This window comes from Dipodomys ordii, unplaced genomic scaffold (assembly GCF_000151885.1).
Source record: "Dipodomys ordii isolate 6190 unplaced genomic scaffold, Dord_2.0 Scaffold10, whole genome shotgun sequence".
NCBI lineage: Eukaryota > Metazoa > Chordata > Mammalia > Rodentia > Heteromyidae > Dipodomys > Dipodomys ordii.
In genome coordinates, this window is record NW_012267226.1 from 17,486,479 (window position 1) to 17,498,646 (window position 12,168).

Here is a 12,168-nt window from a genome sequence, read left to right on the forward strand (position 1 = left end):
TAAACCAGGGTACATGTAAGTAAGGCTAAGGAAAGAGGATCACTAGTTCAGCCCTAGCCTGGGACAGTGAGCAAGATCCTGTCCCCCCCCCCAAAAAAAAAAAAGCAAAAGCAAATCAACAATAATGGCTGTTGGTAAATATGTGGCTAAGGAAAACAGCAAAGAGGTGAGCAGGTTAAAAACAAACCCACGACTGTCAACAGTGGCTCCTGCCTGGAAGCCTAGCTACTCAGGAGGCTGAGATCTGAGGGAAGTGATTTGAAGCCAGCCTCAGCAGGAAAATCTGTGAGACTCTTTTATCTTAAATTAATGCTCCCTTATCACACCCAGAAGTGCAGGTGTGGTTCAAGTGGTACAGCACCCATCTGGAGTCTGGATCGTCTTGAGCACAAAAGCTCAAGGACTACCTGAGTTCAAGCCCAAGGACCGGAAACAAAAGCAAGAAAAACAAAACAAAAAACCTACAGCCAACCAAAACAAAAACAAAAACCCCACCAGGATAGTGCACTATCTTGGAACGCCACTGCAACTGACAGTGATTTTTTTTTTTTTGGGTCCGGTCGTGGGGCCTGAACTCTGGGCCTGGGCGCTGTCCCTCAGCTCTTCAGCTCAAGGCTAGCGCTCTACCACTTGAGCCACAGCGCCACTTCTGGCTTTTTTCTTTTTGCTTATGTGGTGCTGAGGAATCGAACTCAGGGCCTCAGGCATGCAAGGCAAGCGCTCTACCACTGAGCCACCTTCCCAGCCCCTGTATTTAATGTACAATGTACTGTATTTAATGAACAATCCAGTGTGATAATTACCCATTAGTCTAGTTGCCTCTTTGTTTAGAATATGGCTGTGTAAAGTTTCCCCACTGTGCTTACAGGAGAGAAGCACCCCAAATACGTTTGAATGGCTGGAATATAGACAAGAACTTCTAAGATACTACTGTCAACGGAGAAGAGGTACCTGCATGATTAACGTTTATCCAGTATATTTTAGCATGCTGATGCAGATTAAGGAGCTTTGGGCACAAATAAGAAAGTGACTAACACGAGGTAAAAATCCATTTGGTGCCTCGGCAAAGAAGGGAATTAACTAGCTTGAGTAATTTGAAATAGTTGAGTTTTATGGCTCATGCTTTGTTAGCATGGACACTGGACTTAAAAATGCTAGGGAAAGATAGCCTAAGCCAGTGTAATAGAAAGGACTTCATCTTTTCACCAACACAAAGTGATATTAAGTGAGGCAAGGAGGAAGGCAGTGAGGCCCGTTTTAATTACAAAAAAAGGGAATCAAGCAGGGTGCTGGTGGCTCATGCCTGTAATCCCAGCTACTCAGGCGGCTGAGGATTGGTTTGAAGGTAGTCCACGCAGGGCAGTTTACGATACTTATCTCAAATTCCAGAAAAAAAGCTGGAAATGATGCTGTTGCTCAAACGGTAAGAGTGTTAGCCTTGAGAAGTGGCTTAGACAGCTCCTAGGCCCAGAGTTCCAGGCCCAATAAAAAGAAAGAGTGGGGGGGGGGAGGGAGAGAGAAGAAAAGAAAAAGAGAAGAGACAAGAAAAGGAGATCTGTCCCGGAGGGCTGTGCAAATGTGATCACTGGAACCCCCAGGCAGGAAAAGTGTCAACGAAGAATTGTTCACCTCCCTTCCAAGCTACGTCTGGGTCGGTGGCAACCTTTTCTTTTGTGCTGCTGTTAACCCCTACGTGCTTATTCTGATCTATCTGTGAGTGAAAATAATACCCTTTTTCGAAAGAAAACCGCAGGGACGCCAAGGGCAGGGTTTGCGAGAGGCCTTGTTCGCAAGCTAACTCTTAACAGGGGGAAGGGCTTGGCTCTACACGGCGAGTCGGGCTGCGATGATGCTCCCGAAGGCGATCAGGCGCTGCTGGAGCACGGTTCGGAGCAGGTCGAGCTTGACTCCCGGGGTCGGGTACGGCGAGAAGCGGTTCTGGCGGTTCCGGAGAAGACGGGCCGCACCCCGGCCGACCCCGGGGCCCCGCCGGCCTTCGGTCCGCACGCTCGGCCGCACCGTCGGACGCGGTCCCGGATACACCGCCTCGGGTCCGGCCACCAGGAAGCTGTCCCCGGACACCATGGCCAAGGCCTGGGCCGAGGGGCTGAGGTCGCCATGGGAGCAACGGTACGCCACCCGGTCCCGCTGGTCGCCGGCCGACAGAGACGCACAGTTCAGGGCCATCGTCAAACACTGCCCGCAGTGTCTGCGTCAAACGGGGGCCTTCGAAGCTCCACAGGTCTGTCCGGCCCACCTCGGACGCGAGGCCTCACTAACCCGGGGGCGCCATCACGTAGCGCGGCGGCCTTCAAAACACAACACAAAACCTCACGGACGCGCTTCTCGCGAGCGTACGCTGCGCATGCGCAGCCGCGGCGCGCCGCGAAGAACGTGCGTGACGGACGTTGGTACGTCATGATATCATCCGCCGGCCCGGACGTACTTTCTGAGCGTGCGCAGTGCGGGCGTGGGTCGCGACCCTTCGGCCTAAGTGGGGAAGGGGGCGGTGTTGAGATGGGGGCCGCGGCGGCGGAGGCGGATCGCACCCTCTTCGTGGGTAACCTCGAGACTAAGGTCACCGAGGAGCTCCTCTTCGAGCTGTTCCACCAGGTAAGCGGCTCTGCGGTCCGTTGGGCGGCTCGCTTGGGGGAGGCATGTCCAACGTCTTTCCCGCGCGAGCCTGGTGTGGGGTCGGGGGGGGGGAGCTTCCCCCGCAGGTGGGCTGTTGGGGGGCGGGCTTGGGGGTGCGCCCGGGGGGCGCGGAGGCTCGCGGAATCGCCGGGCATCCAGCCCCAGAGTGACAGCGGGGACCCCCGTGGCGGGACCCCGCATCCACCCGTCCCCGCGATCAGCGTTCGGGGGACCCCTGCGGCCGTCGGTCACCCGCGCGGGGCCGTTACCGACCAGCGCTCTCGCCTTTGTCCTCCTCGCCCCGTCTTCCTTTTGAGGTGATTTCCTCTCTGCCCCCCCACCCCCCTTGACTTCAGACGTTGTATCTTTCGTATCTCTTTCCGCCGAGGTCTGCTGGTGAATGTCCGAGCTCGCTACAGATTCCTCCGCCTTTCCCCCCCCCCCCCGCCCCCAAGAATTACACAACAAAAAGAAGAAGAAACCCACACTCTTTGATAGGAAGTCAGCCTCGTAGCGTTTCGGGATTAGGATACTGGAAGGATTCTAAGTATCTTGTTCCTTCTGGTTCGAATGAGCCACACTGTAACAGCGTTTGATAACAAAAGTTTCTTTTTTGGGGGGGTGGGTGGGGTGGGGGTGGAGTGGGGGGGAGGTCGGGGAAAATCAGTTCTTGTCCGGGACTGGCTGGGGGAAACTTTGGAGGGCCCCCGCCCCCTCCCCCCATTGGTCACATTGTTTAAAACGTCACAGGGTGGTGGCGGAATGGAAATTCAGTGAATGGCAACTTCACTTTGCTCACGGGGGTTCCCTTCCCCTAGGAAATCCGTATCCGTTTTAAGTGATAAACAGCTGTTTTACCCCTAACCGAAATGAAATCCGTGTGTTCCCTGGCTGCTTACTACTTTTTAAGTTCCTGGTTGCATTTCTGTTGCTTTTGAACGTTGTCTTCTTTTTGACTTGTTAAGTGTGAGTATTTTCTTGAAATCGCCTTCTTTAAATTCTCAACACTTCTGTTTGTAGGCTGGGCCAGTAATAAAGGTGAAAATTCCAAAAGATAAGGATGGTAAACCAAAGCAATTTGCCTTTGTCAACTTCAAACATGAAGTATCTGTTCCTTATGCAATGAATCTTCTTAATGGAATCAAACTTTTTGGGAGGCCCATCAAAATTCAGTTTAGATCAGGTAACTATGACACAATGTTACAAGGAGCAGGGTTCCTTTGCTGTTTTGTTTTTAAGTTACGCTCAGTTTTAAATACATTTCTGGATGAAAATAATTTCTTAAATTATGTGAGTAGCAAACTTATCCCTGAAAAAGTTAAACTTGACACATGGGTTCTTGAAAATTGTCCTATTTAAACCGATTTTAAAATTTTATCTTGGATTCCTAAGAACATGTATGCTTTATTGCGAAATGTGTGTAAATTTAAAATCCATGCTCTTAATAGCATGGATTTTTCTCTCTGAAAATGCTTGTCGAAGCAACTTTCACAGTTTTGGTTCTTGATCATATCTTGAAACCTTCCATAGATTCAGGATTATAATTTAGCGTAGGAATCAAATATGGCCAGAATGGATATTTAAAATAGTATCTTACTTGGATTGTTTGATTTTGCAAACTTCATATTATGCACTTAAAATTTTTACTGAAGAAAAACTAAAGCAATTGAAAATATTAGATGTTTTTATTTTTTAAATCCTATTTCCCTTTTTGGATCGATTCTTTGTGAGGGAGACAAAATTTCAAATTAACCTTCTTGTCAGCTCGAAATGTTGAAATTCTTTCATTCTAGGAAGTAGTCATGCCTCACAGGATGTCAGTCCTTCCTATCCCCAGCATCAAGTTGTAAACTCAAGCCCTACCTCCACATCTCCTACCAGGTAAAATTTCCCACTTAACTGTTAAAGTCACTTTTCAGAAATTTCCTCAGGTAATGAACTCAAAATCCATAATGAGTGACTGACTTCTTCCTTATATTCCTATGTCTTTGTTCTTCTGCTTTATTACTTGTGTTGCTTTGCACATCATTTATTTTAAGTAGAATAACAATAGTATATTTTGATTTTTAAAAATTGCTTCAATAGGAGAATGGATTAGAAAGGGCAAGAATGGAATTAAAACACCAATTAAGAAGCTGTTGCTAGCAGGTCATGGGCTGGCTCTTGCTGGCTTACCTTTCAGGAGGTTGAGATCTTAAGATTGTGGTTCATAGCCAGCACCTGCAGGAAAGGCTGTGAGACTTTCATCCAGTTAGTACCAAAAAGCCAGGAGTGGTGCTGTGGCTCAAAGTGGTAGAGAACTGAATTCAAACCCAAGGACTGGCACACACAAAAAAGAAGCTGTTGGTAGCTTCCTGGCAGGAGAATTGGAGTGACAATTGGAATAAGGCAATACCTAGAGCTGTAAAGAACTGAATAGGTGTGAGGAGATACTGGAAAGTAGCAAGCAGTAGTACAAAAAAGGTCTCCTTTAGATTGACCAGTCTAACATAGAACCCCTTGTCTGTCTCGCTTTCAGTGGATCTGTTAGTCATGTATTTCTTAGAATCGTGAAAATATCCTGCCTGTATTTTTCTTTTTGCTCTCTAAGAGCAGATACTGTGTCTTATTCCTTTTCATCTTGGAGAATTGGGTTATATTTACAATGATGATGTTTAGTAAAGCTTGTTAAATGCATATGTTGATTTTCTTGTTTTTGACAGATATGAAAGGACTGTGGATAATATGACTCCATCATCACAGATAATTCAGAGATCATTCTCATCTCCAGAAAATTATCAGAGACAAGCAGTGGTAGGCCAATTATTTTTCAAATTGAATTGCTAAGCAAAGTCATACTAAGTTAAAATGCTTAGGGTTTACCAGGTAAAATGTTTGTTATTAACTATTGTTCAGTTGTAGGTTTTTTCCTAAAGCCCTTTAGGCATAAATTAAGTATGGAACTTATTAGTACTTACTATGTAGCTCTGTCTTGTGGAGCACATGAACCTCCTGCCTTAGCTCCCCAAATGCTCAGGTTTCAGGTGTGTGCCAGCACATCCTTTTTTTTTTTAAATAACATTTTCTCAAATTTTTGTTAGACTAGCTCGATCTTCATAGTTTGAATATTCATTTTATCTTTCACTAGGCATGTAGTTTATATGACATATAGTATATGTCAGTATAGACTTCAAAGATAAGTAGGAGTAAACCCACATTTTGTGTTGTAGTTCTCTTGACTGTCATTAATGCTTATATATAAATACTGGAGATTAATTTTCTGAAGCCCTTGTTACCTATTCTAAATGATCTTTTTTTGGTGCCTGTCCTGGGGCTTAAACTCAGGGCCTGTGTGCTGTTCCAGAGATTTTTTTCTCAAGGCTAGCTAGCACTTTACCACTTGAGCCACAGCTCCACCTTTTTCTGAGTAGTTTACTGGAGACAAGAGTCTCATGGACTTTCCTACCTAGGCTGGCTTCAAACCATGATCCTCAGATCTCAGCCTCCTGAGGAGCCTAGGATTACAGATGTGAGCCACCAACTCCTGGCTTCTGAATGATTTTTTTTTATACTTATGTTTTCTAGATCAGCTTAATGGTTTGTTTCATATCACTGAGTTTGGGCTTAAAACCTTAGCTGTTTTACTAATTTCTCTCAGTGCTACTCAATGGCCATGCTGGTTTCTGTTGGAGCGAGGGGGGTGGAAAAGCCATTCTTCTATTCCTTTTTTTTTTTTTTTTGTTATTGTTTTATGTCAGTTGTGAGGCCTGAACTCATGACCTGGGTGCTGTCCCGGAGGTTTCTTGTTTATGGCTAGTGTTCTATCACTTTGAGCCACAGCTCCATTTCAGGTTTTCAGATGGCTCAAGGCAGATAGCATCTCATGTCCTCAGGCTGACTTTGAACATGGTCCTAAGATCTCAGCCTCCTGAGTACCTAGGATTACAAGTGTGAGCCACCAGTGTTCAAAACATGACTTGGCCTGTGATCCTCAGACTTCTGTATTTTACAGACCTGCATTATTATAGCTTTGTACAGTAAGAATTTGAGAACACTGGCTTAGTTAGTATCACATCTCTTATTTTCCCCATACTAGTTCATCTTGCATGCTATTTTTGTCTTATCTTCCCTACACAATTACTTTTTATTATTTGAAAGGTAAAGTCAGATTTCTCTAGTTATTAGGCATCCCATTGTCTTATTCCAGTAAAGCCTTACACTGTTAGAACTGCTTCCATAGTACTTTGAGGCAGAATTACTTGGTTTTCTTTGAACAGATTGTATTTTTTTCTTCTGTTATTGTTGTTCGTACACTTTCCTTAAATTGGTCTATTCATCCTTTCAGTACTCAAATCCTATGTCACATTAGACAGTAACTCATAATCATCTTGTGTGACATAATAGTCAAAAGTAGGAATGCTGATAAAACTATCAGCAGTAGGTATTCATCCAAGTGAGTGAAGCTTTTGAATTACTTTTTGTTTTATTTAGGTTCTGGTTTTCCTTTGTTATGTGGTTAACTCTGACTAAATACGTATTAGCTCTTCTAATTTGCAGTTAATATTTCCTTATTTATGTTTTCCCTTAGATGAACAGTGTTTTGAGACAGATGTCATATGGTGGGAAATTTGGTTCTATGCGTGTGGATCAATCTGGATTTTCATCATCAGTTCAGTCACATGGTCATAACTTTAACCAGTCTTCAAGCTCCCAGTGGCGCCAGGATACACCGTCATCACAGCGCAAAGTCAGACAGAGTTCCCATCCCTATCTAGCAGATAGACATTATAGCCAACCGCGTTACACTGATCATGGGCCTGACTACCATTACAGAGGAATCAGAGATGATTTCTTCTATGAAGACAGGAGTCCTGATGGCTGGAACCATGACTACGATAACAGAAGAGACATTAGTAGAGATGGAAAATGGCACTTATCTCGGCACTAGAAAGTGGTACAATGAGATTGTCTTAGGGCCATTTCAGGCCCTTGTGACTAAGTTGGTCTGGACATTTTGTAGAACTGTACAGAGCAGCTTTACAAGTTGCACATTTCTTATAAGAAGTTTTAAAACCCATAGCTGCAGTTTCATGCAGACATGAGAACTGTGGTTCCAGTTTTATTACGTAATAACCTTTCACCTCAGGGTTTTAGGAAGAGGAAAGGGTTTTATACAAAAAAAAGTGCTACCGTTTCTGATTGATAATTTTAGACAATTAGAAAGGATGAATTGTATAGATTGGTTGTATTATAAGGCAAATATTTTAATTATTTGTTATCCTTTTGTAATGCAAGGATTATCTTAATCTCTGTGGATATAATAGAAATCATTCAAGTTGATAGTCTGAAATGGCTGTATGTATTTTGTTAATAAGGAAATACAACTTTTCAGTGATTCATTTTATTAACACTTTATTTGAGGAAGCAGATTGATTACATTTGGTGAGGGGAGAATATAGACTTAAGTTTCTTGGTAATTTTAAGTACAAATTTTGTTCTTTTGAGCTGTAGGCCTGCTCAAACTCACAATTTTAGGGTTTGTTTGTTTGGTTTTTTTTGCTAGTCTTGGGCTTGAATTCAGGGCCTGGGTGCTATTCCTGAGCTGCTTTTGCTCAAGGCTAGTGCTCTGAAGTGAGCTACAGCTTCACTTCAGGCTTATTTGGTAGTTTATTAGAGATGAAAGCCTCAGATTTCCCTTCCTGGGCTGGCTTCAAACCATGATACTCAGATCTCAGCCTCCTGAGTAGTTAGGATTATGGGCCAGAACCACCTGTGTCTGGCAGATTTTAGAATTTTAAAAAATTAAATCATGGGCTCTGGGAAGGTGGCTCAGTGGTAGAGTGCTTGTGTAGCATTTATGAAGCCCTGGGTTTGATTCCTCAGTACCACATAAACAGAAAAAGCCAGAAGTGGCGCTGTGACAGCTCAAGTGGTAGAGTTCTAGCCTTGAGCAAAAGAAGCTCAGGGGACAACAGCACCCAGGCTCTGAGTTAAAGGCCCAGGACTGGCAAAAAAAACAAAAAACAAAAAATCATGTTTCATGTAAGATGGGCCACTCAGGAAGCTAAATATCTCTACTTGTATATTTTTACATTAAAAATTACAGTATTAATGTAAATCTCTTTAAGAATAATAACAATTCATAGGTAAAATAGTAAAACGTTTTACTCAAAATGCTCTCTTTCGGAAAAGTTCATGGAAGCCTTTATGTGCTGCCTCTATCAGTCAGACTTCATCATTTTTGACTTTATAAAGTGCCCAAAACAACAGGGGTGTAAGGATACAGTTTATTATGGAGCTTGTACAGGTTTCTGTGTGTGTGTGTGTGTGTGTGTGTGTGTGTGTGTGTGTGTGTACACGTGTGTGTACGTGATTGGGAAGAAAGTTAGCATTTTCTGATTTAAAAATTTTTAATCTTGTTAGAAAATGTTTTGTACCGAGGTTATGTTTCCTTTTCCTTGCACAATTGTTTATAAAAATTCACTCTGAAAAATCTGGGTCATTTTACTATTAACCCACAGCATTTGTACCGTGTTGCTTTTTAATATATTAAAAACAAAAAGGAATGTGTCCTTATTTTGGCATCACTAACTTCAGAGATATTTGTTCAGTAAGCTCATGCTGCTCATATTCATACTTTATTGGAGTGAAGATTATTAGTCTTTTATAATTATAGTCCTGTAATATTCCCATCACCACACATAAAACCAGCGCCCATATTGATGGGCTTTGGATGGATAGAGTAATTTTTTCCTCCTCCTGGCTTTCATACTGAAGATTCCTTGTGACTTCTTCATTCACACCTTCAAAGTAATTGAAATAAGAACCTGTAAATGGATTCAGCAGAACACCCTCAGAGGAGTCAGTGTAGAGCCACAATAGGAAAATGAGTGCAAAGATGACAGTAAAAATGAAGGGAAAACTGTTTTAGATTTTCTGAACAATGACCAAATTCTGAACAACCATTAGATCCTATTGTAAAAAAAACTGCATGTCATGGTATATTGTGCCATTAATGTGTTGCAGATATGTGAATATTGTTTCAGTAAGATTTGGATCTACGTTCATGAATGACATGTCGATTTAAATTACTTTGGTTGGTTCTAGTCTCTGATATTGGGTGCCTTATTTGATGGTGTGCTAGTCCTTGTGAATTATTATGTTATTGTGTTTCTATAAATATTTATGAACTTTGCTCTGAGACACTTAAGTTGTATTTTTTCAGGGCTTTGATTTCAGTATTTTGGGTGACTTCAGAAGCATATTGCCTCAATTTTAATTTTAATTGAGGCAAGACATGGCGAGGAATGGGTGTCCCATGTATGAGTTACAGAATTTTCTGCTGGCAAGTGAGAATATACTGTTCTGGTGTTACATAACTGCTGAGTAATTACGAATCTTTACGGATTGACCCCTGTATGCTGATAGGCATTCTCATGGAAACTAGAGGCAGCCAGTAGGCCCCTTCTTTTGTATTGGATGTTCTGTTTGCCTTGTTTTCTTATCCACTTCCAGTGGTGTTTCTCAGCTCAGGAAATTGAGGGCTCCTGGACACAGCCTGCCCTGCCTCAAGCCTACAGCCTGGAGGTACCCTCGGGGTAGCTAGCTGAGGCAATCCTAGGGCTCACTTTTGTTTCTCATTTTTCAGGGCTCACCGTCTTTTGTTCCTCATCTATTTTGTCTTAAGACTCTTGCCTGTGTATTGTTTCTGGAAGATGGTAAATCTTATCTCTGTTACTTCATCTTGGTCAAAAAATAGAAGTTAATCCTTTATTATCTAAAATTCAAATTTTGTTTTGATTAACTGCATTGCATTTCTGACACTATCTAGAGTTAGGCCAAACTTACAAGTTAAAGGATTAATTCTCTGAGATTTCCTACACTTTAGACTGCAACCACAAGCTCAGGAACTCCAAGGCTACAAATTCAGGTTAACCTCTTAAGGTTTGATCACTTACTCTTAAAGAGAGTCTTACAGGATTAGGAAAAAGCTATCCTTAAAACCCAGCCCATGAATGTTTCTATACAAGCAATTTTACTTTCTATGAATCAAATTTAAAAGAAACTAAGAAATGGAGACCATTTCTTACAAATTAAGACACATATAAAAGTAGCAAAATAGGCTGGGCGTTGGTGGCTCATGCCTGTAACCCTAGCTACTCAGAAGGCTGAGATTTGAAAGGCAGTTAGAGGCCTGGCCAGGCCAGAAGTCCTTGAGACTTATCTCCAATAAACTCAAAAAACCAAACTAAAACAAAACCCGGAAGTGGTGCTGTGACTCAAGTGGAAGAGCTCTAGCCTTGAGCAAAAAAGCCCAAAGACATCTAGCAGGCCCTGGTTTCAAGCCCCTGGACCAGTACAAAACAATGATTCAATAGGCAAAGCAGTTACTATATACATTATCTATGTGCATTGTCCACAATATGCCTTTATGCTTGTATATGTTTCAGTAATCTTTTAAACAGTTTGTGGCCTTGGCAAATTGAGTATATCAAAAGAATAGAAGAAATCCAGTTTACTATCTTTAAAGCACCCATTAGGTAACAAAGTTCTTTCTCAGAAAACACATTTCTCAGGCAGGAGTTATATATTGCCACTATCACTAGTTTTGAAACCTGTGGCAGAGCAGTTTCAGAAAAATATAGCATATATTACTTAGAAGACTGAACATTTTTGACAGTCACCCTTTCAAACAAACTATCAAAGTTTAAGGGATTCACCAAATTTGACACCTTAGAGTCTAATTTTTTTTTTTTTTTTTTTGGTGGCCCTCTTCCTGGAAATGATAGAAACTCTGAAACTCTGTCATGGGTGATTAAGAACAGTTTAAAAACAAAAGGAGAGGACAGCTGTTTTCGTGCATTTTAATTGAGTTAGTAATATAGATGGTACAGAAGGCTGACTGAGACCTTTGAAGGATGGAGATGACACCAACTAAGCTGCAACACAGCTCACATTCCTCCAGAAGGAATGGGCTTCTGCCAGTGATGGAAAGGGGACTTTTATATAACTCCTGGCACGTGAGGAGTGATCTCTTAATAAAGATCCCATTTAAGGACTTGTAAATAATGACAGTAGGATTGGCCCACTAGCTCAAAATAGCACATTGCTCTTGGGTTCCAAGTAAATGAAAAAACAAAACCCCAAACCAATTATCTCATTTCCTAAAAACCACTTAGTCTATGGAAGAAAAGGAAGATGAATTTTTAAAAAAAATGGGGGGAGGTAAGCAAAGAAGGACATACTTAAAAACTAAATCAGATTTTTTTCCTGACCATTAGAAGTAGAACGGTTTTCTTTCTTTCTTATTGCAACACCTTGATTTAGAATTCATCAAAACTCAGGAAATAACTCCTGGAAGCAAACAAACTTCGCTGTGAAAAACATGCGCGTCCAGCCACATCCGAAAAACACGTGGCGGGGTGGGGGTGGGTGGGTGGGGAAAGCTGCTGGTCCACAGCAGGACTACCAGTCCCATCAGCCCCTTCGGCAGCCGAATCAAGCCGCGGAGGCAGATCTGGCGCGCGGGATGCAGGGACTTGTGGTCTTTGCTCT

The 12,168-nt window shown here is 42.5% G+C and overlaps 2 protein-coding genes across 3 annotated transcripts; one reads left to right on the plus strand and one right to left on the minus strand.

Annotated features, from left to right (window-relative positions):
- Window positions 1-1,765: 1,765 nt before the first annotated feature.
- Window positions 1,766-2,327, minus strand: LOC105980711 (chromosome unknown open reading frame, human C11orf71). The gene has a single exon (XM_013009610.1). The coding sequence runs from the start codon at window positions 2,185-2,187 to the stop codon at window positions 1,825-1,827; it is 363 nt and encodes a 120-aa protein (XP_012865064.1). The 5' UTR covers window positions 2,188-2,327; the 3' UTR covers window positions 1,766-1,824.
- Window positions 2,328-2,453: 126 nt separating this feature from the next.
- Window positions 2,454-7,953, plus strand: Rbm7 (RNA binding motif protein 7). 2 transcript variants are annotated; one of them, XM_013009720.1, is made up of 5 exons: window positions 2,454-2,613; window positions 3,655-3,817; window positions 4,428-4,515; window positions 5,337-5,427; window positions 7,202-7,953. In XM_013009720.1, the coding sequence occupies exons 1-5, from the start codon at window positions 2,518-2,520 to the stop codon at window positions 7,559-7,561; spliced, it is 798 nt and encodes a 265-aa protein (XP_012865174.1). In that variant the 5' UTR covers window positions 2,454-2,517; the 3' UTR covers window positions 7,562-7,953. The 2 variants fall into 2 exon arrangements, with proteins under 2 accessions (XP_012865174.1, XP_012865175.1); XM_013009721.1 differs by lacking the exon at window positions 3,655-3,817 and having other exon boundaries at window positions 2,528-2,613.
- The last annotated feature ends 4,215 nt before the right edge of the window (window positions 7,954-12,168 follow it).

Bases quoted from the DNA above. Each gene is read 5' to 3' on its own strand.
- Rbm7 (XM_013009720.1), top strand. From the start codon at position 2,518: ATGGGGGCCGCGGCGGCGGAGGCGGATCGCACCCTCTTCGTGGGTAAC. The intron at 4,516-5,336 runs GTAAAATTTCCC...TGTTTTTGACAG, and splicing joins ACCTCCACATCTCCTACCAG to ATATGAAAGGACTGTGGATA. The intron at 5,428-7,201 runs GTAGGCCAATTA...GTTTTCCCTTAG, and splicing joins ATTATCAGAGACAAGCAGTG to ATGAACAGTGTTTTGAGACA.
- LOC105980711 (XM_013009610.1), bottom strand. From the start codon at position 2,187: ATGGCCCTGAACTGTGCGTCTCTGTCGGCCGGCGACCAGCGGGACCGG.